This window comes from Phoxinus phoxinus, assembly GCF_949152265.1.
Source record: "Phoxinus phoxinus genome assembly, chromosome: 1".
Lineage (NCBI taxonomy): Eukaryota > Metazoa > Chordata > Actinopteri > Cypriniformes > Leuciscidae > Phoxinus > Phoxinus phoxinus.
Window position 1 is genome coordinate 37,898,468 of NC_136876.1, and position 26,997 is coordinate 37,925,464.

The following is a 26,997-nucleotide window of genomic DNA, read 5'->3' on the forward strand; positions in this document are numbered from 1 at the left end:
TAGACTTCAATCCAAAAACTGAGGGCGTGTTTTGCGCCGCTGTGTGACTTGGCCTTCAATGGCCTTTTGGGAGTAGGTGGATGGAAGATGACTAATAATAACTGACAAGAAGATTCCTGTAAGGTCAGTGTGAACGCATTGCACAACCTTCCATGGTTTGTTATCTTTAAAAAAATATCCATTGATTTTGCCTGATAAACTGTGTTCTGTTGAACATTGTCACCAGATGTGTTGTTTGGGGCGTTCAGCATACCTTGCTTGAAACTATGTGGATGCGATCCAGCCAAGTCTCCCTTCCATTAGTCATGTCTTGGCACTGCTATGTGCCCGCCAAATGATGTAAACTCTTTCAAATATGCAGGAGGTGGATCAAGCACTGTGGAAAGGCAGAAAAGAAGTATGCGCCACATGAGGCCTCTTCTTTTGGGAAACAAAAACAGGAAAAAGAGAACAAACGAGCGCTTGCCATGTTGACGGCGAGCATCGCGATGAAAACAAAGCAGTAATAGAAGCTGTTAGATTGCTGCTCTGGGATGCAGCCTAGATTTTCGCTCACACTCTTGCACAAGCGTGGCACGCACAACTGCAGACTCATCACGGCACGCTCACTCCCATGTGGAGCGCTGAGGAGAGCACTTTCCTTCTGTTCTTGTCTTGTCTGTCCACACAGCCATGGCAAGCTAGTATGTGTCACACATGCTCCTGCTCTGGTGTGTGCGGGGTCTGAAGGAAGGAAACTAAGCCTGCCTGCTTGGAATTGCTGTTTTTCCCTGTTTGTGAGCGCTGCAGGGGCCTGCTGCTGTTTTCTTCTTCGTTCTCTCTCTCCCAACCCAACTGTCTCTTTTCCCCTCCACCTTAATTGCGTGTTGTCAACACCGCTCAAGGTCACTCCCAGCTCTCCACCGTGAGCGCTCCCAAAAGCAGCAGAAATTATTCTGACGTGTCAATGACCGCTTGCTTAGACCTCTCGAATGTGGGTGACTGAAAATGTACACCTTTGCCAAGCTTGCAAAACCCTATGACTATAACAGAGATGAGTGGCTCCTGTACTATTTGGTCTATTGCACTCGCTTAAGAAGAGCTCTCAGTGCAAACCTTTCAGTCGCATTTGAGAGGGAAATTATTTGGGGCGTTTTTTCGGCATTTCGTGCCATGAGCATCTCGTTTTTAATATGGTTCTTCAAACTGCATTCTGTTTGGTTCCGCTAGTTGTTTTTAAACGTAAAAACTCTTCCTTTGTGTACGCCTTTGTGTATGCAAATTGTAGCTTGGTAACGTAAACAAACCGATGCTTCAGACAGTTGATTGGCCAGCGCTGCATTGTCACAAAATTTTAAGCCTTGCCAATTGAAATATTCAAGCTCAAGAAGACACGAAAGGGAACTCGCGTTACTCGCGTGTGTGGGAAGTTTAAACATGTTCAAGCAAACAAAATTGTCAAAATGCCTTAAGTTTGGGCAAGTATCATTGTAAACATAGTCAGTTACGTCTTAAATGAACGTAAACGGTTGAGAAATAAAACACATGTGTAACAGTAGGCTTATATTGGATCTGTGGAGCTCTTAAAGTGACCGCAGCCTAATATTCCCTCTGCTGACTGTGATTTAATTTTAAAAAATCGAACAACAAAGGACAAAAAACAATCACTCATTGCTTTTGACTGAATAATTTTTGTAACTTTAATAAGGACTAATATGTTTCACGGCTGGTAAAAAATATTTATGGCCAGTATATTTTCTTAAGTCATCGGCCAGTGGTGTGGCAAAAAGTTAGTTTAGTGTTATATATATATATGACCACTTTTATGATACTTTTATTTAGCTTTTTTTTATATTGGAGCTTGATACACCCAATTCTCTTTCACATTAATAATAAGAGTGCCTTTGATAATATTAAAAAATTCTCCTTTTGTATTCTGAAGAAAGTAAGTCATACAGGTTTGTAACGACATGTGGGGTGAGAAAGATTCCTTTCAACTGACATTGTGGCAGAACTAGGCAGACAGTGAAACTGTGTCATCAGCCCACATGATTGTGCCCCCGGGTTAGACCGCTCGCCTAAACCACAAGAACCAGATCTGCACCTTTCAAGCCCTGCTGTCTGCTTTCCAGCGTTTCATTTTCATGATAATGAGCTTCACCTGCGCAGGAGTCATATATACTTATCAGTGTTTGCATTTGCAACGTGCACATGAAAGGGATGGACTTTGTGTGATAAGATCATTTCCTTTCCCATGATCTCAGCCATCAGTGGGGGAAGGGATTCCAGACAGACAAGATGTTCAAACAACATGTCAATTAATATGATCGAGCATTAAAAAGCTGCATGTCTCCAGTAACAAATGATTCCCAACAGTAGTTATAGAGATGTCCATGCACAAAGTGTTTGTAGTTTGTGAGGTACTGGGCAGATGTGGTTTTTGATGCTCAGTTGAGCGCTGCTGCACAGAAGTCATGTGAAGTCATACCCAGCCCTTGCACTTCCCTTTCGTGGTTTTTTTCTAAGTTGCTTCGACAAGACACTTGGCTAACACCCTCTTTTGAAGATCATTCAAGATATAGTGATCTCAGTGCCGTTTAAACCTGGCGGCATCCTCTTCAACCCGACATTTCAGAGGACGTCTTTTTTGTAACAGTACTAATTTAGTATAATAATTTATACACTATTATAGCTTTAATTCATATTTTGAATTAGCTTTTATTTTTTCAATTTTACGGTTTAATTTTAGCTTAATTGTTAAAGCTGCAGTCCGTCGTTTTTCCTCTTTGTCGCCATCTCTGTTAGAAATCTGCAATTGCAGTTATTCGCGGAATTATTAACTGTGCGTGGGTAGTAAATCGGCATGAAACAGCGCGGATGAACACAATTGAGTCTGCCGCGTCGCTGTGGATATTTTTGAGAAGAATATTTGAAGAATATTTCAAAATATTCTGTGGAGAATATTTGAATCTTTGTGGATACTGTAACGTTACTGTCATCAGCAATCTCAGAGTATACTTTTTGAAAGTGTCAACATTAGAATTTTCATCGGAAAATGTCATCTGAACAAGTAAGTAACATTCACTTTTGTTCTGACCAAATTCGGGGGGTGGGGGAAGCATTGCAGTAGCTATATCATGCTGATTAAATCTAACGATTGCTTATATCACGTCAAAACGTGAAAAATATATTTTTTCTGTAGCCACTCTGAAGTCCGAAGTCTTTGGGTTTTACAACTGGTGAATCTCCAGTTGTCACTGGTGATTGTCGCTTTAAACTTTCGGGATCCGCCATACCAAGTGCTAAGCTAAATCTCCACCACCATCATCCACACACGCTAGCCGGGGACTCCTTCTCTATGTGTACAGAAGTGACGTAATGACGCAAAGACATGCTCGAAATTCCCGCGGAAATCCACCAGTACCACTGGAATTAAAATCATTATTACAAGCTTACCGTTTTGAATCGAGGTAAGGCAAGCAGATCGTTTTGAACACTGGCTGGTTACGTTTTTTTCCAAAAATGTCTTTTTTGATATTTTTAAACCCAAAAAAGTGCCGGACTGCAGCTTTAAAAAGTGCTTTTGTCTATTTTTTATTACTAATTAGGTTTATTTTTATTTCAGTTTTAGTTTTACTTCTGTTTTTAGTTTTTATTTATTTTCAGTTAGTAACTTGTCGCAGATCTAATATGTATATTTTATTTTATTTCGGCTTTATTTTAATTACAATAAATGTTTAATTAAATGATAATAACTCGATAATAAAAAGTTCTTTCAATAAGGAGAAACAATGGTTTCATGATAAGAGCTGGGGACTTTTTTCAATGATGAGCCCTTGAAAATGCTGTGTGATGATGGCAGGAAGTGATGTGAAGGTGATTTCCCCTCCTTGTCAATGGTGCCAATGATGACACACTGCATGAATGCATGATAAGAAGATTTTTGTGTGCTATCTACGTATAGACGGGTGACGCTCTGCTTAGTTTATTACTTACAGGCATGTCAATGGCTTATCATTGGCATATCAAAATAGACTTGTGTTTTTTCCGTAAATGTGGCTGACGGAAGCAGAGAAGAGTCCCAGACATGAGTGTGTTTCCTTCTTCCATTTTGGTCTCATCAGCTCTTCTGCTCTGCACTTCCTTCCCTGGCTCCTCAAATAAGCAGAGCTCTGACCTCTGACCTCTGACCCTCGCCTCTCACTTGAGGCGGATGTGATGTGATGGAATCTTTGCTGTCCTTTGAGGACTATTGTTGGGTTTGTTGCTTGTTGCAGGCAGATAAGATAAACTCTGAAGTTCAGAGGCTAATATAGTCCAGAATCTTCTTTCGTATTTTTAGCATAATGCTGAGACACAAGCTGAGAATATTTGAATATGTTTGGTTATAAAAAATAAAATAAAATATCCCACAACCCTACAGAGGATATATGGATTTGAGAATGGATATATAATATAATATAATAATGTAATAATAATATAATATAATAATGTAATATAATATAAATGACTATATATATATATATATATATATATATATATATATATATATATGGTAGTTTAAATTTGTATTAGTTGTGTTCAGTTACATATTTGTATATTTTATAGCGATATAAATATCTCAAACTGTAAGAAAAAATTATCGGTAGAAAAAGTGGATAATGACCTGGTGGAAAACTACCAGTACCTTTTCCATTACTTTTCCAGACATTTCCTTCAACTCTAAAACACAATGCCATACAAAATATGGGTAAAACACCTACAGAAATACAGAACAATACAGAAAATTCCTTCATATTAAAGGTGAACTATGCAGGTTTTTTACCTTAACTGAACAGCTTCGGAGTCATTGGAATGGTTATATTACTTTTTCGGGTTGAATGGTGGTCATATCGCACCCCCCTATCGCCTGTGAGTGTAGAAAAAAACACCCTTGCAACTTTGGGCCACTGGGCCGTCAGGAAGTTTCGCGTGATATCAGGTCTCACGATGTAAAGAATTGCTAAAATTATGTCATTATTGCGCTCCCTCACGCTGTTCGAACCCGAATGAAGAAGACGTTTTAAAGAATGTCCCGTCTGCTTTGATGTCGTTGATCTACTAGCCCCTGGTATCTGAGAGTCTCCAACGAGTTTTTCGACAGTGTTGTCAAATATCTATTCCGAAGCTGTAGGGGGAGCTCTATTGAGAAACCTGCGAGCAAAAAACGACCACAAACCAGTCTTATGTTTTTTTTTATTATTGAGATTTATTCAACACCTGAAAGCTGAATAAATAAGCTTTCAATTGATGTATGGTTTGTTAGGATTGGACAATATTTGGCTGAGATACAACTATTCGAAAATCTGGAATCTGAGGGTGCAAAAAATCAAAACATTGAGAAAATCACCTTTAAAGTTGTCCATTTATGTTCGCAATTGAGCTGGATTCACTCACAAAAATACATTTTTGATATATTTAAGGTAGGAAATGTACAAAATATCTTCATGGATCATGATTTTTACTGAATATCCTTATGATTTTTGGCATAAAAGAAAAATGGATAATTTTGACCCATACTGTCATGTTTTGTGGTTCCCTGTCATGTTTAGTGTTTCCCTGTCTTGTCTATTAGTTATCCCAGGTGTCTCTCATTTCCCACTCCCCCTTGTTATCCTGTTTAGCTTGTTTGTCTCTGATTATTTAAGACCTGTGTTTCTGCCCTGTCCTTGTGAGTTCTTGTTTAATGTTTAACTGTTAACGTTGATGTTGGTTGTTCCTGTTCCCGAGTACCGTTGTCCTGTCTAGTTTCTAGTGTGTAAGTTAGTCTGTTAAATAAAGCGTGTGCTGCATTTGGATCCTGCCTCATCTCTGCTTCAGCCGCACCGGCGTTACACATACAATGTTTTGTTGGCTATTGCCACAAACATACCCGTGCGACTTATGACTGGTTTTGTGGTCCAGGGTCACAAATGGTACATTCGGCAGTATTTGTACAACTTTTCTTAGAGTGCAGAAATTGTGTACCATGTGTAGATTACGACAAATGCAATTTTTTGTATGAACTTGGTTCCCTGGATGTTTTTTTCCTTGCAAAGATGGGCCCGTCTGCTGACCTTCTGTTCTGCTTGATGCTCATCAGGCTCTGAGAGCACAATAAGAGCTTCTGTGGCCCTGATTCAGGCTGATATCATGCTGGAAACTATTTAGATGAGGATCACATGTTTTTGGGCACGCCGTGACTGAGAGTCCGCTCTTAGCTCACTTAACAGGAAAATGTTTGACCTCCAGCAGACAATCAGTCACTTGTTTAGCAGGTTGAGGATGCGGCTTGAAGGGAGCTGCTTGAAATATGGGCTGTTTCGCTGTTTGTAATGCTGCTCTCCTGAGAGGAAACCCAGCACAGCCAAAGAGACGGAATGAAAAGAGGTCAAATGTCTTGTCAAAATCCTGCCACAAACTGAAAAGTTGACAACATTGATCCTTTTGACATCTGTAGTGGGAGTTGCCTTCACATACATAGGGTTGCAGAGACATTCTGCCTTGATATGTTCAGTGTGTTTGTGTGCATTTAAAGGTGAAGTGTGTAACTTTCAGTAAACACTTTCTTGTGTCCCAGCTTAATATGCAGAGCCCTATGAACAACCTCCCGTACACACTATGGTGTTTTGAGTATCCTGATCAACTCAACCAATGGTGTGATTTTGGAGCAGCCCACTCATTATTTTCAGTTATTATGAAAATAATAATTTCTTATATATATAATATAATATATATATATATAATAACACTATTTTATAAATAGTGGTATAAATAGGTTTTTGATCACCTGGTAGGCATCGATGACCTGTAAATTCAGACGGTTAATGATATTGTATTCATCTACAGTATATGATGTCTCAAATTGTAGAAGTTCATAATGAGCCAGGTTCAGACTACACAATATCAGCTCGATTTTGGCTTGATTTGTTTGATGTAGGGTGTTGTGGTGATGCATAAATGACAAAGGGCTTTGGGACGTAAGAATGGATAGTTTAATCTTGTATAGTGTGTCATAGTGGACGACAATCGACGCTTCGCGATGTTACGAACGAAAGACTAGCATCTAACTGCATTAGAGGCCTTTACACAACAACGTTTTAAAATAAAAACTGAAAACTTTTTATGCGTTTTGGCCCTTCATGACAGCAGCGTTTTGGGGGCCTAAAAATGCAAACTTTTCGAAACGGGTTTCAAATTGCACGTTTTTTTAAAACGATACCAGTAGCCTATTGTCTACACGTAAACTACTACTAAAACGTGAATATGTGAAAACGGTGACGTATTACGTGTTCAGTCTATAGGCACGTGACATCGCCAACTGGCATGAATAATTTTGTTTTGAAAAAAGCATTTTGAATCGTGTTTGTGGATCCGTGCGAACGGGGATCATTTTGACAACGTTGTCGTCTGTACGTGAAAAACGCAAAGGAAAAACGTTCGCGTTTTTAGTACATTGTTGCCATGTAAATGTAGTACCCTTAGTTTCAATAAATGCTCTTTTTGGAATGCTTAGCTCTGACAGTTACAGAATGTTTTCATCGCACATAAAGCTCTTTTATAAACATGAACTGCTGTGTTTGCTCTCACCAGCTTGTGAATGCAAAACACATGTTCTTCAGTTAGGGTTATTTAAATAAAACGTTTTTTCTTCTCTGCATGTCCACTCTAGTTAGTATTGGCTATATGGAAATAAAGAGTGACACGTATTGAATGCTCTGTATGACAAACAGTCACTGTAGTGATCCCTGTAATGCTTGTTAAAAAAAATACATATTTTGTTTTATTTATAGAGGGGTAAACTCTTAACTCAAAGAATTGACCTTATCATGCATTTGTAGTCAATTTATATAGTTCCCAATGCCAATGTTGTGACAGTGATGTTAATGCTATAAAGTGGCCCAATTGACCTGAATACCCTCTAAATGATGACAGAGTTGTCAGTGAACTATCCCTTTAACTTCTATGTCCACCACAAATGTGTAAATACTATGGCTGTGTATTGTAACTGGGTGTCATGTGATTTTTGTCTCACTACATTGAGGCTTCCTGCTCTATTTTATTCTCTTCTGACACATTGAGCTGACAGCTGTAGGCATCACATGAACTCAGCGTGGAGCTCATATTCATACAAACTTCAGGCCCTCTGTAGCCAAATACACCACCTCTATAGTAAAAGAACAGTAGAAATAGAAACTGACTCTTTCAAAATATCCACCTTGAATTTCTTATTCACAGCATTTTGTAAAATTCACGTAAAAAGATGATGGCTTAACATAGCTGAGTAAGTTTGTATTGAATATTTTGGCAATATATTTCTGATATCAGTCAAATCTATATTTACATTCACATTTATTCATTTAGCAGACGCTTTTATCCCAAGCGACTTACAAATGAGAACAATAGAAGCAAGACAAACATATTTATGCAGAGTTTGTCATTTGACAAGAAAGCAATTTTAGTTTTAATAGGAAGTGGGGTCAATATTGAAAAATCATATTCAAAATTCATCCTGGAAATAAACAAATATTATGCACTATTTTTAGGCCACTACAAAAATACACTACAAATTGTCATACTGACAATATAGTTTGTAATGTAATGTCTCAAAGAAAATGCAAAAGCGGAACAATTTCACTTGTGGTTTTCAGGCATGTAATCTGCTCAGACAATCGAAACTTTCAAGAAACAGCTGAAGATGCACTTCTTCTAACTAATCCACAAGGCTCTTCCTTTCTCTTTATTTCTTCATTTTACTTTGGCTTTTGCTTGTGTACATAAATCGATAAATCGATAAATAACAAAATAAATTGCTTGTGATGTTCCTCAGTTCCTGCTAGATGAATTAATGTAAACCTGCACTTTCCTTTGGTTGATAGTTCTTGCACTTGCAGTGATCCAGACAAGTGCTCGTTTCTCCAACGGACGGAGTAAAAAGTTGTCCTGCGGGTTTCAAGAGGAAACAGACTCTCTGACCTCTCTCTGCTCATGTTTAGTCACCAGAGAGATTTGTTTATAGATGCTCCAAAAATAAAAAAAGGTGGTGAATTATTCAAGGATGTTGCATTGCTAAATAATTGATCAATTTGATTATTCGCCCCTGCAGTACTTTCAGACCAACTACATAAAAATCAAAGCGTTAAAAGGATAAATCCAGGTTTTTTTGTTTTATTCTCTCATTATTTACGCACCCTTGTGTCGTTCCAAACCTGGATGACTTTCTTTCTTATGTGGAACACACAAGAAAACATATTTTGAAAAACATTGTGAAACAGGAAAATTGGAGGACTTTGACTTCAATTAAATGGACAAAAAAAACAGAGACATTTCAGGTTCCACACATGAGTGCAGTTCTCTCCGATGCATGTTTAAATCAGAAAATTAATTTGTAAATTTATGCAAATTCCTATTGTTCTCTCGAGTCTTGTAAAATACCGAAGTGTTGGGACATTTATATGTGGTTTTGATGTGAAGCTGAACAGTATGAAGTGTTGAGTGGCACTTATGTATGGAGTCATGCCTGTTACCGCAGTTTAGGGCCCCCGAGTGATTGTTAAATATATATGAGGCTATTTCTGGATGGGAGTGTTGAGAACTGTATGTCTGCACAATAATGTGAGTAACTAAAGGTCGCTGAACAATGTGGTGTGTGAGGCCTCACCTCTTACAAAAATCAGGGGAGGTTGTTTCAGCTCAGCACTCGGAGCTGGATTCTTCTGCCTCTGGATCATGGTGAGAAACAGCTGAGGATACTTAGTATCTGAGTAATTTGCTCGTGATAATTAAATCAGTCCTCCACCCGGCTTAATGCAGCCGTGGAGGCAGCGCTGCAGTGGACCGTGAGATATAGGGAGAATGTGGGAGCTTGAATGCAGAGGATTCAGTGTTCAGTGTTTCATTTGTTTTGAATTTATATTATGCTCCCTTTCCATGCATGCTTTTATTCTTAGTGTGCACTCTACTGTCACTTTGAAGAAGGTTAAAGGAATAGTTCACACAGAAATGAAGATTCTGTCATTATTTACTCACCATCATGTTGCTCCAAACCTGCACCTTTCTTTTTCCATGGAAACCTTTTTTTTTAACCCATAGAATAACAATGAATGGGGTCTGAAGCTTTCAAGCTGTGGTCCATACGAGTCTGTAAGCAATTTTCGAATCTTCTGAAGTCATTTGATAATTTTGTGTAATTTAAATCATTATTCATTTCACACACAAAAAATAACTTGACATCTGCCCTTGCTCTTCGTGGCACTTTCATGAGAGTTTGTGAGAAAAGTAGCAATATCCGATTCTTAAAAGAATCATCTTTTGAGTCAGATCTTCTTAAGGAATCAGATGGTCCAGTTCATTAAACATATAATGATTCGTTATTGAATCTGAGGCCCTGTTTACACCTGGTTTAACGCCGGAGACGACGGAAAAACATATGCAGAGTAGCAGCTTTCGTTTCTGCTTTGACAGCCGCAAGATCACGCAGAGTGTGTTAGAAATCAGGAATGGTGAGATAACATTGGTACATTTTTCGACTTCAAACCAAAATTGGGTCTCCAGCCAAAGTGTAAATCCTGTCTGGCTAGTGCACTTCCCATAATGTTTACGCGTTAGGTCAGTATGAGGAGAGTAGATGGTCTTTTGTGGCTGTTCGAACACATTTGACCACTTGAGCGCTTACACTAGAAAAGCAATCCGCTCAAATGCATTTTCGACCACCTCTGCAAGTGGTCGAAAGTTGACAAGCTCAAACGGTTTTAGACCCCGTTTACACCTGTATTCAGCGTCTTCTGCTTGTGATCCGATCGACCAAAACGCATCTTAATACCAGGTGTAAACAGGGCATAACTGATTCGGTTTAATTCCTGATTCATCTAAATCAGTTCAATGATTTGGTCACAGTAGTTAACAGCCCACTGCAGGGGAAGATTCTCAGTGAATAACTCCTTGTATAACTATTAGTCTGTTCCTAAAGCTATCACAAAGCTATTGCTGACTACATACTTTTATGATATTTTTATGGTACTTTTTGAAGCTTGAAAGCCTCATCTCCATAGGGTCTATGGCTCTATGCACGATTTTATTAAAGTTTTGTCACTAGTACACTTCGCTATAGAACGCGCTATGCGGAAGTAAAGGCGCTGGCTGAGATTCTACCGGAAATATGTCAGCAACGTTCGTGCATAGAGCCTATTGCACGGAAAAGAGCAACTTTTAGGAAAAAAGCAGCCAAAATATATATTTTTTTTGGTTCCATGTAAGAATCAAAGACATACTTGTTTGGAACAACTGGAGTTTTAATTTTAATAAATAAATAAAAATCTGTCACTTTAAGCATTGGCTATAATATGTATGCTTCATTAATGCAATTGATCACTTTGAAGTGTTTTGTTTCCTCTTGGAAGACTCGATATGCTGTTGAAACATGCTGAGCAAACATGCTGAGCAAACATGGGCAACGGCAGAAGCTCCGCCTACTGAGACACAGTCAGTCCTGACCACCGCAGCCCTGATACATGATCAGAGAGTCAGCTGCAAAGGGTATTCCTGTGTGTTTGTTTATTAATGTCAGATGAAATGGTTCGGGGTGACAGAGCGTCACATGTCACAGTATCAGGCCATGCTCAGAAATGTAATGGTCTCGAGCAGTTCAGCGGTGTGCAGCATGATGGGTGACTATGCGGAGTATTTCCGTCTGATGAGAAGGAATGCTGCGCAGACCGTCGTCCCTCCCCCATCTCCTTTAAAGACAACATGACACATAATGCATTAACTTCTGCAATGTGAGTGTGAGACACTGTGCAGCTGGAAATAATGTAGGGTGGGACTTTATTTTATCCAGTGGCTTATCTAGCTGTACACTCTAGCTGTATCCCAATTCAGACGCTGCATCCTTCGAAGGCTGCATTCGAAGTCTGAATGAATAACCGCACATAGCAACCACATAGTATCATACTAAACCCTACTCAGAACACTCTAGTAACTGGGAAGCACAGCCCTACCACATAGTGACATACTTCTAGAAACACTAGAAAAATGCATAACATTTAAAGCAACCTCCTAATAACATACTAAACCCACTCAGAACACAGTAGTAACTGCATAGCAACGCCTAGCAACCACCAGCATTATGGCATAGAGATTTGGAAGATTATGGAAGGTTTTTTTCTTCTTCTTTAGAATGACTGTGAATTGTGCACATTGAAACCATAAATTACATATTAAGAAAGGAAAATCGTTGAATTCTGATTTCCTATTGAAGACTTTAAGAATTATTTTTCTCCTTTCTGCTGAAGTGCGGTTAGTTGTCATACTGGTTTGTCCTTCATGTGAATATGGAGCATGAGCAAACGTGAGCTCAGCGTGGCACTGTACCCTAGGTTATGTCATTCTGGCAGCAGTGTGTGTGCAGTAGCAGCACAGTCACCTGGCTCCGCTCTCTCTCCTCATAGATGATGGGCTTTATTTTTAGACTCCTAATCTCTTTCAAAAGTTGTCCAGAATTTTCCACCAAGCTTGAGCAGCTCCCCTGCTGTTTTCAGCTTCAAAATTGGTGAGCTATAAAAAGATTTTTAAAAAGCCAGAATCTGCACGAAATAGACAGACTGAAGATGAGCTGCAGTTACACAACAGAACACACCCAGAATATCATGTTGCTCAGTTGCTTTTGCTGGAGATATAATGGCATTCTCAGCTGTTTTATTTGATGAATTGCTAATAATAGGGGCTTTCGCACCGGTAGTTATAAGAACTAATAGGAACTATCCACCAGGACAGTCCCCTGAGAAGGACCATTTTTCGGTTTGCATTCACACCTCCAGGTGGAACTTTAAAGTCCGCGTGAACCGGAAGTTGCAAACGACTTTTCTCAAGTGTTGTGACGCATTTCCGAGTGCAACGGAATATTGAACAGAGGACAGGGTTTTACTTTAGCACTCCTCCTCTCCATCTCTCGCCCATAGCAGAGTAACGGTTTGAGGGGAGGGGTTAAGCGTTTAACCAACCCAAGCCGCCAAACCTACGTCATCAGAAAAAGAATCATTCCAGACCGGAAGTAACTTTTCAGATTTTGATTAAAGATAACTTCGGCAAACTATTTTTTCTGTGTATTAACTTGCACGGATTAATCGTTCACCACAAGACTAGTAATATCCGCTAACAAAGTAAATAGGGTCAATTTTGATTTCATGCCGACTTTAAAGTGACGTAAGCCGTCACTTACGTCCTGCTTCTGTGGTTGTTGTGGATTTTATTTTGACGGTACGGCAGACTTTTATTTTGGCGGCGCTGAGAACGACTTAGCCTGAGCACATAACGCTCACATCCTCTGTCTTTATTAATTTACGATCTGTTTAACAGTCCTATCTTACACGTTATTAGATGGAACTGTTACACAAAGAAATTAAACGGTATACAAAAAATATCGTTTGCCGTGTGGTTGATGCCCAGTGTCGCTTATTGTTGGATTGCTAATTGATGTTCAGGATATTATTAGTGCTTGTTATTAATAATGCAGAAATAGAATAATTTTTCGCTTTGTCTCTTCAAAGTCACGCTGGATTTCCTCAGCGTAAAGTGCCTGTACTTTGGCATCAGTCCATCTATCACTCTTTTTCCATGTTCAAGGAGTAAATATATAGGCTATAAACTGTGTGTACATGGCTTTTAAAAAAATGGCGGGTGCAGGTGTTTCGCGGGCGTTTGGTCAATCAACGTACACTTATGTCACTGGTTGTTCATAGTGCTGGGTTGGTTTGACTGTACTCTGAAGTAAAAGGCGTTCCTAGAACTAAAATCGTTCCCAGTTCCTGTGGTGAGAACACGCTAAAAAAGCGGGTACTTCCGCCAATAGTTCCAGGAACTATGAAAGGGTTCCTCCGCTTCGAAAGCCCTGTTTGTACTTATGCTGATTTTTTTTTTTAAACACACATTCTCATATTCCATCCTTAATACACAGACCTCATCCCAACTAGCCTGACAAACAGCGTTGCCTCAACATGTATCCTTCATCACGACCATTGACTTGCACTGCGTCTGGGTAGAATAGTTACACAAGGCTACAGTTTAAAGTCCAACTGTTAGTTTTTCCATGTTTGGGAGTAAAAGGGGAATTCCTTTCAGGCTGATTTGTTGAGACTGGGCAGATCCTCTAGGCACACTGCTGGTAGTGTACGAGGGGAAAGGAGGAGTCAGCTTGGCATGAGCGGAAATAACTGTGTTGGCTGCTTCGTGGGTATTGTGCAACTGGGGGAATTTAAACTCTCTGTGACTGGGAAATAAAGACATCACATTATAAATGCTGCGAGCAGAGCGGACACTTGTGTGTGCAAGAACTATAGGTCCAAGAAATTGTGGGGAGTGAGACAGAAAGAAAAAGAGAGAGAGAAGCCTTCCTCAAGGCCAGGATGTTCAGCCTTCAGGAAGGATGTGTCCAGTGTTTCAAACACACAAATAAATGAGGTCATCCATCACTGTGTTCTTTTGCCCCAATCATTAAACCTCTTCCTTCTGCCCCGGGGCTCTTTCATCAAACACTGTTGCTCCAAATAAACACAAACGCATGCGCGACATGAGTATCTGGAGAACATGCTGATTAAACCAATACACTATAATGGCAGTTTGTATCTATTTTATGTTTTGGTGAATTTGTGGATAATTCGTATGATCTCATTTGACATGCTGATGGTTAGGTTTAGAGGTGGACCTTCATGCTTCGCATCATACAAATTCATATAAAATCGCCGCCTTACAACCTTATGAAATAGATGTTTTTTTCATGAGACTGGGTTGGCTTGAACTCAGTGCTCTCCTCTTCTCATGAAGTGCTAGATTGCTTTCTAGAGGGAATGTTCTCATGGAAAATTCACATGACTCGCCCTCATGTTGTTCCCAACCTCTGTGAAACACAAAATAAGACATTTTTTTCTTTTTATACAATGTATAGAGACTGGGACTGTTGATCTTAAAAAAAAAAAGAAAAGAAAGAAAAAGCACCATTAAATTGGTCATTATATCTCTCAATAATGTCTTAGTAAAATTATCTTTGTTTTATAATCAAAGCTCTGTTGTTTATATTGTCGGGGGAACATTTATGCCATACAATGATGATCGAGAGATGTACAAATAAACATTCCTCAAAAGCCGGGTAGATCATATTTGATATTCACATTTTAACAAAACAAAAAAAGATGTCTGGATAATCAAGTAAACTCAAGATGCTTCAGCCCAGTTCTTATTATGTTTACATTATAAAAATCAGTAAAGATTTCACAGCAAAAAGACACGTGCACCACGACCTGAAGGTGGAAATTTTAGAATTATACTAAAATCCCTTTTACTTGCCCCAAAATGACGCCATGGCTTGAGCAGAGCAAGGTTTTGAAAATAGCATTATATGTATCGTAGACTGTGCATATTAACCTGGAAAATGGGAAAGAGTTTACCATCTAAATCATAGACCTTTAACAAACAGATGGCAGTGGCAGGTCGTCCAATCAGATAGATTTCTCCAAAAACAATCGTATCTGGCTCGCCCGGGTGTTCTATATTAGGCCCAAATGGTGGAAAATCTCAGACAGGAAGTTTCCATTTGGTCTGCTGGTGGTGAGGGTCTTTCTTGAGTGGCTTGAGATGTGGAAACAGAAGGGCACACCCCAACACACACACACACACACACCCTGCATGCTACTGTTAGCATCTAAAGTCTCACCGCTCTAAAAAGTGTCCCAATCCATTACTACATGACCTGTCATGCTTGACTAGCACTCATTCTGCCAGTTGTTGTATTCAGTTGTGGTGTGAACAGATCATAAATAAATTAATCATAAAAGCACAATAAAGTTTGTATAAATAGACTGTTGTGTCTTAGCGAGAGAAAACTCAACAGCCAATATGTGTTTGCATGTTAACCTATATCTTGAATTCCCTCCACCCGCACTAGCAACACTTTAGTCTTCTGTAAATAAATACCAGTTAAAGTATGATTATGTCTCGAGACAGGAAGTTTTAGCTCGTGGGTAGCACAAGGGCAGGAAGCTAATCGCGAACAATGTAACGTCAAGATGAAAGCCGAGATTTTCTTTCTTTTGATCTAAACGGACAGTCAAAACAAATCACTAAATGGCTACATAAAAAGAAAAAACATTTAGTGACGCCACATGATGCAGTCAGGAAGAGAGAACGCTAAAACCCTGATGGAAAGTTCATCTCGACATGGTGCTATTCACTTGCTTTGTAACTTTGATACAAGTGATCTTTTTGAAGCTCTTGAGTGGGTCAATTTCCTTTTCTTTGTGGAAGCATAAATCTGAATGAAAACCTTTAAAGAAGTCTCATATCCTTTGGATGACAGCCATGTGTAGAAATCAATCCGTGGTCTCTCTCCTCAAGGATATCGCTCTCATTCAAGGATATCCTTCCCATGACCTGCTAAACTGTCTCTGACTAGAGGATATTAAAAAATCCTTCATAAAATTTCCTAATTAATAACTTTGAGTGACGTGGATGGGTCAAGATATGGGCTACTATTTTCAAACCTTAAATTAACTGTCTATCAGCATTGTGATGTTGAGCGGGGCACCCGGGCACTTAACCAGGTTAGTCTCATTGAGATATAGAATCTCTTTTTCAAGAGAGACCTGGCCAAGATAGCATAACAAATAAGATCACACAATCACAAAACAAACACAAGAAAAAAGGCAAAGACTACTCAAGTGCATTTCAATTAAATAAAAGTGCCATTACTTAAAACATTTGCACATGTGGATGGACTCATGTTCTATAGATTTAGCATAACGTTTAAAAAACTAGACACTGTAGTTTAAGTGTTTTCTGTAGGTCATTCCAAGTTGAAGGTGCAAAAAACATGAAAGCCTTTTTGAAAAACTCTGTCCGGGCTTGAGGTACATTCAATGAGAGAATTTTCTGGGACCGTAAACCATAAGTACTCTGTGTAAAAGAAAGAAATTCGGATATGTAGCATGGTAGCCTGCCTATGATGCCCTTATAAATAAAAATATAAAGGTGAGTAAGCCGGCGATTTGACAGAGAGGGCAAATTCACTGTGGAGTAAAGTGTACAGTGATGAGTGAGGGGTCTGCAATTTGAAATAAACCTTAAAGCATGAAACACAGCATCCAACATCTGAAGACACTTTGATGGGGCATTCATATACAACAGATCACCTTTTATCACATTTATTCTATGGAAAAGAGTGGCTTGGACATTTTGCTAGTTAAATTGGTAACACTTCAAATTCAGATTTTATATGTTAACATTATTGAATGTCTGTTAATAATTACAGCATTTATTAATCTTGATTAATGATCATTTATACTATACACGATACCTTTCAAACGTTTGGTTTCAGTAAGATTTCTTTGTTTTTCAAAAGAAGCTTCTTATGCTCGCCAAGGCTGCATTTCTTTGTAAGTAATATTGGGAAATATTATTTCAATTTAAAAGAACTTTTTTCTACGTTAATATATTTTAACATGTAATTTATTTCCTGTGATCAAAGCTGAATTTTCAGCATTATTACTCCAGTCTTCAGTGTCACATGATCCTTCAGAAATCATTATAAAATGATCTGATTTGCTGTACAAGAAACAATTATTATTATTATTAATGTTGAAAACAGTTGTGCTGCTTGATATATTTGTGGAAACTGTGATCATTTTTTTCAGGATTCTTTAATGAAAAGAAAGTTTAAAAGAACAGCATTTAGAAATCTTTAGTCTCAACTGTCATTTAATCCGTCCTTTCTAATAAAAAAGCTTTACTTTCTTTTCTTTTTTTAAAATCTTGATGAGCCCAAACTTTCAAATCGTAGTGAATATTTTTCAACTTTTCAAGTTGTGTTAATTAATGCATTATAATAATTAATTTAATGTAATAAATGCTGCTAAAAAAAACTTTGTTGTTAGTTTGATATTTGAACTAATGTGAACAAATTGAACCCCTCAGATTGTTTTCAAAGCAGCTTTACAGTGATAAACAGGAAAAAAAATATTCAATGATGCTAACAGAATTCAATTCTGCTGTAAAGCAACTCTAAATAGACGATAGCAAACAGTCATTATTCAGTTGAAATCAGTTCAGTGTTGATTCAGTTTAGTTCAATAACTGTAAAGTTCATCTATTATGAAAAGAGTTCATCTATAAAGCAGCTCTGGAGAAAACAGTGGTGTCATTATCCAGCTCACTTCTCATCCAATAGTGTCAGTCCAGTCAAATCAATTACATTGCAGAGTGTTAATTCCTTTAAAAAGTGTACTGCGAGTTGCTTTGGCTCCAACCCTCAATAGAATTCATAACTGTATACATCTCATCTCATCTACATAATGCATTAGGCTACAGCTGTCCAGCGTCTTACACAATTGCTGATAGTTTATGAAGTGTTACAAAACACACAGCTGGCCTTGTGCGGCTCTTCCCATGGTTCTCCTGGGGATATCCGACATGTGCAGCCTTGAGATGGATGCCACAATGTCCATACATGCACAGGCTCGAGAAACCAGCAAGAAGTCTATCCCAAAAACATGCTTCTGTGATTGACAGGTCAGTGCTATAATGTTTAAGATGTTGCTGTAAAATTGAGGGAATTAATTGCTGGCAATGTAACATCAGCTCTCTTTCAAACTAACCGTAGGCATCTGCAACATAAACCCAGGCACATGCTACATATTAGCTTCACAGGAAGGGAAGCTGTAGGGGTTGGAGTCAAATGACAGGGGTGTAGAAGATAATTACCGTAATCCCACAATGCAATGTGCAGACCCGGGGCTGATGGCTCTCATGCAGTCGGTAATCAGCCTGTCGTGTGATTTAGTGGCCAGATTAATGAGTTGATCGTGTATACTGATACAGACATTAAACCGTCACGGTGGTCTGTTCTGACTCAAGGACTGACAGGAAGCTTTCATGTGTCTCCCTCAGGCCTCTCCAGTGGCCTATCACACAGCACAACTGCGTCTTCTCCTTTTGGACTCCTGCGTCAAACATAATCGTTGCCTATCAGAATCAGCCAATTTGGGTTCTGACATGCTTAAAAGTCAGGATTAGATTTCTGTAATGGGTCTGTTTGGATATTGAACCTGGCAGGTGGTTCCTTTCTGTGGTGGGGCTGGACATTATCAAATACTTTTGCGAAATATTTGAGATACATCTGTTGGCTTGTTTAAAGCTACACTACGTAAATCTTTGCTTGTTTGAAGTATCTGTTTGGACCTAATTTTTTTTTTATCCTATAGCGCATATTAGGTATTCAGTGAAAGTTCCAAGAGGCCCAGTCTCTATATTTCCTTCCCAGAAGAGGTTCAGACAATATTTTTTTGGAACAGTTATACATTTCCATCGGGGCAGCTGTAGTGCTTTGTAAAATAAAAAATATAGTGTTAAATATTCTTAAAGATGTGAATATTGGGCCCCGAGAGCCAAAGCAGAACTTTTAACAATATTTACCAAAAAAAGTAAATATTTCTCACAACTGGATATGAATATAAAAAGGTAAGATCAGATGTTTTATCAGTTTTTTGTTGTTTTTTTACATTAAGGGCCAGATTTACTTAAAGCTTGCTCCAGCACAAACCCACTTTTGGCATTAAAAACTAGTTAAGATTTACTGAAGACGCACAGTGAAAAATTAGTGCACAGTTATTTTTGCGGCTGACCATACATATTAATTTGTTGGCGTTTCCATTTCAGATGCAACATTTTTGGGAGGAGAGGTGGGATCACGCAAGTTGATTTACTAAGGTTTGCGTTTGTCAATTTACTGGTATTTGCGCCATTATTTAAAGCTACAATATGTAATGTTTTTTTCGCCGCTAGGGGTCGCTAACCTCTTACAATAACAAAGGCGTAGGTTTATGACGCAGTGACGAGCTGAATGATGGGACTGGCTGTCAAGCTGATGGATCTAATAATGTTAATGGATGAGTGAAAACATTCATATTTTTTAACATTACAGTGGTATGAAGCAGGGCGTGATTGCTAATAAGGGACAGATATCACACGCGAGTCCCACGGATCTAAAGGAAAAAGGATATTTAATTCTACCGAACTACCCGCAAGTGCTGAATTACTACTCACACAGGTCAGTTTATTTGACGAATTAAACTTGTGAGGTAACGCAGCGCTGTTACACTTGGTCTAACGTTACAATATCACACTAAACAGCATTTGAGTGTGTTGAAAGTTATAATGTTATTCTATGTGTTAGTTCGTTTGCTATATGAAACTAGCAGCTTACTAGTAAGCTAGATCAACATTAGAATAACATACAGATCATATTCTAACATTTTATCATGTTGAGCTATATAACATTAATTTGTTTTATGTACATTTTCTCACCTGTCTAATAAAGTATGTGCAAGAGCGGTGTCGCTGTCAAGTCGTGACTCGTGAAGCTCTGTCAAGTCCAAGTTTGTCACGGACGTGGAGCTCTCGGCATCTCGAAAACGCCACGCCGACATTGAGTTTTATTTTAGTTCTCCTTTTTTGTCCCAAAGTCTGCTTGCCATGGTCCATAATGTTTGAACGAAATAAGAACAGCGTGCCGCTAAACGTTACGCACTACTCAGTTGTCCACGTCTGTCACCATGGTTACGTCATGGCTATGGCAGTATGAGCAGAAACCGAGGATAGCGCGGATATTGCGTGATTGACAGGCGACATTTTTTTCTAAAGAGTCTAAAAGTCTAAAGGTGCCACGCGTTAACAAACCTGGTTTAGTCGAACGTTCGGAGTCACATAAAAATTATAGTATTTTCTGCGTTCATTCTCATTCATTTATTCTTCTCATAGAAGCAATTGACCGTTCGCAAAACCCCGCCCTCTAACGGTTCTCGTCCAATCCTAGCTCAGCAACTGTAACTAAGGAGAAGGACCTCCGTCAAACATTCCGATTTCAGCAAGATAGTGCAACGATGCGCCTATGGCAGTGAGGTCTGCACGGGCTTAAAACTTGCTGTATTTTATGATTGCTTGCAACTATAATAAAAAAATAGGCTACATGTACAAACACCGTTTCACTACGGCACGGCGGCCCCCTCATCAGTCAGCAAACAAGAGAAAAAAAAGAGAAAAAGCACGGACTTACTAATTAGGACACAACTTTGATGTGGTTGAACAGGAACACAGTCACAAATTCCTCTGGAACTCAAACATTAAACTTCAAAACAAAGTTCGCGCAGTTGCACAACTATTTACACAAATATATCCTTCTCAGTAGTTTGAGTTATGAATGAAGAGAACAGCATCGAGAGTTGATGGTTTCAGCGCGTCCTCTGATTGCAGTGTTGTGACTGAAATAGCGCGCGCGGCGGCGGGAGCACATGCGCAAAACAGTTTTGTAAAATGATAGGCTATATGATCAAATAAAAATGATTGATATATAATTTTACAAAACTGTTTAGTGCATGTGCTCCCGCGCGCTATTCTGTCTACTTTCTGTCGTGCCCTGGAGGATATGTCTGCTGCATTACTCCAAAACCAATCACTTAATGTATGGAGCTCAACCCAGCCATGTGTCTGGTTCTCAATTGTTTGACGGGCGTAGTAACAATAACTAAGGGGCGTGGCTTTTGCGAACGGTCAATTGCACTCACAAAGGGCTTGAATGAATCCTCAAAAAATATTAGAGGGTGTAGTAGTGCTGAAAGATCATTACTGTAAACGACAGAGCGCTTGTAGTGTGAACCGCTCCGTTGTTTTGATGCGCTTACTTTAAACTGTATTAACGGTAAAACGGCGCAATTATGTCCCGCGGGTGGATGGAACCAAGCCAGGGTCCAGAACCGAGCTGCGGTCCGCCATTTAAGTACCACTGCTCTAGTGACAATACAGTTAATCAATTTGAGATCAAATGTATAACTATCGCAATATACAGTAAATGAGCACAAAATACTGAGACCTTTATATTTTGACCTCCACCATCACCCAAGCCCTTATCTGTGGTGGGAAACCATTGGCATGGCCCGACAGGGGTGTCCTCAAAGCTGGGGCTTTGCTCCTGTCTGCTCTGTAATCTCACAGTCATCACACTGCACACACACTGAACGGCCAGTGATGATATCAGTCCACATTCCTCTTCAGCGGGCAGGAACTTTCTCATGGACAATGAGAGTGTTTCACTTTCCAGCATGAGCTGCAGACGCAGGGCTTCTTTCTTGCCTGGTGCCTGCTGATACGTAGCTATTTTGATGAGTTTAAAGTTTAAACTTTCACTCAGGTTCTACAAGATTCAAGATTTATGAACTTCTGTGATTTATATTTTTCACAGTGCCTTCTTCCATCATCACTCCATCATGAGTGGTTTGCTGTAAAATCTGTTTTGTTAAGTATAACCAAAAGCAGATTTGAAGGCCTTCCCGAGGGGTGAATATATATCCCAGAAAGACTGCCTTTGCCTCCACATCACTCCCTTGTCAAAGCAAAAGACTTTTCGAATAATTAATGGGTTGCAGAAAAGTTTTTGAGCACTCGTAGCTGAATCAATGCATCAAAGCAGAAGAAATTATATTTTCCTCTGATTTATGAGTTTGCAGTATTGTGAAATAACACAAAGACAATAAACTTGTCTTTCTATTGTGTTGTCTTCACTGACTGCGTGCAAAAGCAAAAACACCACTGGATCATGTACAATAGATTCTTATAAGTTATTACTCAGACAAAAAAGACCCACAAACTGACAAGTTATTATGATTCACTTGCTCGTGAATTACTTTTTAAGTCCATCAAAGTGGTTATTGAATAAATATCTGACTCATTTCTGGCTGGATGTTTACTGTAAAAGACAATATGTAGTTGAAGACAGATGTTCCTAAAGAGTTTTAGTAATAAAACACATTTAAATGTGTCAAAATCTGCATTTATGTTTTGCTTAGTAGTTAGGAACAATTATGAGGGATTCTGCAAATTCTACAGAATTCTGTTGTTTAATTTTTTTATGATGATGACATCACTGTTTTCTGCAGAGCTTCTTTATAGATGAATTAAACTAATTTAATAATTGATGATCTTTACAACGGAACTGAAACAGCACTAAACTGATAACAATGACACTGTATGAACTCTTGCATCTCATCGAATTTTCCTGTTATCACTGTAAAGCTGCTTTAAAACTATCTGTATTGTATAAAGGTGATTCGACTTGACTTAAGTGTTTAGTATCTGTTATTTTATAACAATCAGGAGTCATAAGGAGTCATTCTCTCTGAATAATTTCAATTATATTTTGCTTTGCACTGCAAATGATTCCCTTTAAACAAAGTTGGGACACTGTAAATATCTTTAACTCTACGCATATTTGGGAAGGCATGTGGGTGATAAAATTGTTGAGAAATTATGAGAAAATTTGCATTTTTGGGTGAACTATGCCTTTAAGATTAAACCAAAACCAGAACCCTTAAAAAAAAAAAGGGTTAAAAAAAAGATAAGTTTTCTTCCATAACAAATCTGAATCTGAAAAAACTGATAGCATGAAGACCTGATTTGAATTCGGTCTAAATTCCACCCAAAAAAACATTGGTCTCAGTTTGGGTAGCAGATTTCTATTCTGTGCTCTGATCTGACATCTTGACAAGCAGTGTTCACTGAATGGAGAAAGGCAGAAACAGTGTTGGTTTAGTGCTCTTCGTCTGCTGAGTCCACGCTGCATTGATCTGCTAAACTCTCTGCTCAAGCTGTGTGGGAATATGCAGCGGGAAGACACACTAATGATGGCCTCTCACCAAATTCCTGCGCCGCCACAAAGTAGCACTTTTAATGAGAGGGTAGGCTTAATCTACTGACAATAAACTTTTCCACCCCCACAGTAGAAATGTTTATTAGTCAGTTAAGTGGATATGAGTGTGTTGAGTGAATGTAAACGTATGAGAAAACGGCTATTTATTTACATTTTATGGTTTCCTCCTCAGCAGCAGGAAGGTTTACCGGATATTTGGGCCCTTGTTTATCTTGTGATGACTTTAGACTGCCATCTTGTGGTACAACAAGTACTTTTAATTAGACATTGGTTATGAATGGCATGCTAGTATGTGTGGTATGCTGCTGCAGTATATGTATACTGTACAGAGAATGCAAAATAGCAATAGTGTGTTTTTTGAGCAAAAATCAAGCGTAGCGTTAGTTCTGGCAGGTCACGTTAGTCAAGCTCGCATCAGCTGACTCTCAGCTGATCCACATCTACCTATAGGAATACGACGCCTATCACCGTATACATATATAAGCTCCTTCAGTATTATCAGCAGCTATCGCGTTTCTCAGGAGCGAATTACCCTCCTCTATCCCCAGCTCCTCCTCTCCCAGTCAGGATTTGACATTCTGATTCCCCTTGAATCAGAATAAATTCTCGAATGATGTTGTACTTTAAAATCTTGAATTAAATATATTTGCATACATTCATGTTGGTTCTGTTCTGTTTACCCCAAGGGGGGTTATTGCTGCTCTCCTTGCTCTTAATAATGCTAGGCTGCATGGATGCGCAGGGAGTTCTCGGCCAGAACGGAAACATACCGCCAATCCAAACCATATGCTAATTGTCAATCATATTTGACGATAGTGGTCCTGACAGAAGTACGTTTATAAATGTATAGCATTGGAGTTACATAGTTTAAAATATTGGCAAGGCAACAAATATGAGGAACCCTGAGGCTGTATGCTGCATACTGTCTAGCGCATTTAGTGTCCCATTCCCCACATTAGTCATGGACCTTATCAGTACAACAGAGCCTCAACTTTGAGGATTAACTTCTTGAATTTAGGATTTAATTCCACACTGCAATTCTTTTGAGGATTCACCTCTCTCTCTCTCTCTCTCTCTCTCTCTCTCTCTCTCTCTCTCTCTCTCTCTCTCTCTCTCTCTCTCTCTCCTCTCTCTCTCTCTGTAGCTGGCAGGTCTAAGGAGAGGCAGGCAGCATGGCTGAACCCAGACGCGACAGCACCAGCAGCCTGCAGCGCAAGAAGCCTCCATGGCTAAAACTGAACATTCCCACCGCTCAGGTGTCCCTGGACGAACCTCCCGTTTTTGTCAAGGTACAGCATTGGTCTCTCTAAATGTCCTTCTAAGTACAAGTGAGTTTAGCCCTGGTTTCCAATCTTGTCCATGTCTCTCTTTTTGCAGCCAGTGAAGAGGCACGGTTTCCATCGCAGCGTCAGTATGCCAGTGGAAACGTCTCATCTCCCGTCCCCTCCACGGGATCTCTTTGACCCCCGTCGACCTGCTTTCCAGCGTCAGTCTTCAATCACCCAAACCATCAAGAGGTAGGGGAGGCATTACATGTGGCCTGAGGTTCATGTCTCTACCAAAGGTCAAACTCTGTTCCTAGTAAGCTGTGTCTACATAGACATTTTAAGGCATAGTCTAAATCAGCATTGCCAAATCCTGTTCCTGGAGATCTACCTACCTGCAGAGTTCAGATCCAACCCTGATGCCACACACCTGTCTGTCATCATCAAGTGCTCCTGATGATCTTGGCTGCGTCCGAATCGCATACACCTCTTGAGGAGATACTTATTTTGAAAGAGTAATTGTTTTTCAACTGCTCAAAAAGGACATTCAAAATAGCATGTATGTGTGTAGCATGGATGTAATCTGGTCGTACTACATCTGCCATGTTGTCATTATCATGAGACAAATGGCAGGTATAGTAAAGTGTCCCTCATATGCACACTTCAGAATCACGCCGGAAGTAGTAGGTGATCCGGGGACTTTTTGCCTACTGTGTTATGAGAACTGTGAATTCAGACATAGGCCTACCTCTTTTGTCACATGCTGTTTTTCACCCACCATATAGTAGGGAAGAATGCGATTTTCGGACGCAGCCCATTATTAGTAGTGCAGTTGTGCTTGATCAGGGTTGGAGCTGAACTTTGTAGGCACCCCTGATCTAAACGAAGACTGCAATGACACATAATGCAATGAGACAGCTTCAGTAAAAACATAATCCAAGATGGCGGATGAAGTGAGACCAATGTCTAAAAATATATGTCTGTAAAAAAACACTTGACTTTTTACCTAATATTTGTCTGTTATGTATGCACCCCCTAAGGAGCACACTCTCCAGTGAGGTTCAATCTCAATTAGGATGCTGCCTTAAGTTGTGGTCACATTAGCGAAATTTTGATGACATTTTTGGACAAAAAAAACAAACATTATTTTTCTATTATCAATAGTGTAATGATGTGTGAAGCACAGCTCACACAGAAGACACTTTCAAACCAAGCAGTTTTCTGTTGGTCAATGCTGCGATATGTGTGACCAACCTGAACCTGTTGCTAAATCTGAGCGGGGAAATTGTTCGCCCCCAGTTGAAATTAATGTATTTTGCCGGCGAAAAAATTGCCGAACAGCGGAAAATGTGGCCATACCTTTAGAAGGGAGCTCACTACATTTTGGAACGAAGCTAATACGACTACACCAACATTCATTTTGATAAAGTTTTAATCATAGTTTTAATTGGTTGTGCATCAATGTAGCCCATGATCTTGCATACTTTGTTTTTATCTGAGAATTGTGTGTGATTCCGTAGTCAACACTAGTACTTTTTGGGTTGCAAGCCAATGTTGCCAGCCTGTCTTATGATTTGTTTGCTGCGATTGTTTTGCGCTGAGATGTAATAGGAAAGTGCATGTGATTCCATGTGCCAGAGGGTTTGAAATTCCTCATTTCATGACTCCATTTCATGGCTGATAAATCAAACCTGAAAAGAACCAGTGTCTTTGCGCCTGTTTACATGGTTTCTGTGTGGACGACTTTTCAGCCTTGTTTTGTGTATTTCTGTGAGTGTGTGTATGTATGACTAGCACATGTCTCTCACTCATATGCTACTCATTAAATCTGCACCGATGTAACCCTCCCTCCCGCTGCAATACTCTGCTTTTAGCTAATCTTGCTCTCTGGCTCTTGTTGATCAGTTTTCCAGTTCTTCTCACACTCCTTCCCTCTTTTTTATCTTTTTCTCTTCTGCTTCCTTTCTTCGCCCTGCTCTTCCTCTCCTCCCTCTC

General features: G+C 39.3%; 1 protein-coding gene across 5 annotated transcripts in view; it reads left to right on the plus strand.

Annotated features, from left to right (window-relative positions):
• The window catches only part of rhbdf1a (rhomboid 5 homolog 1a), a 75,665-nt gene that overhangs the window by 27,476 nt on the left and 21,192 nt on the right, over positions 1–26,997 (plus strand). For all 5 annotated transcript variants that reach the window (XM_079610472.1, XM_079610473.1, XM_079610471.1 and 2 more), the window contains 2 exons: positions 24,882–25,026; positions 25,115–25,254. In XM_079610472.1, the coding sequence (XP_079466598.1) occupies positions 24,910–25,026; positions 25,115–25,254 (257 nt within the window). In that variant the 5' untranslated portion in view covers positions 24,882–24,909. The remainder of the gene's footprint in view (positions 1–24,881; positions 25,027–25,114; positions 25,255–26,997) is intronic.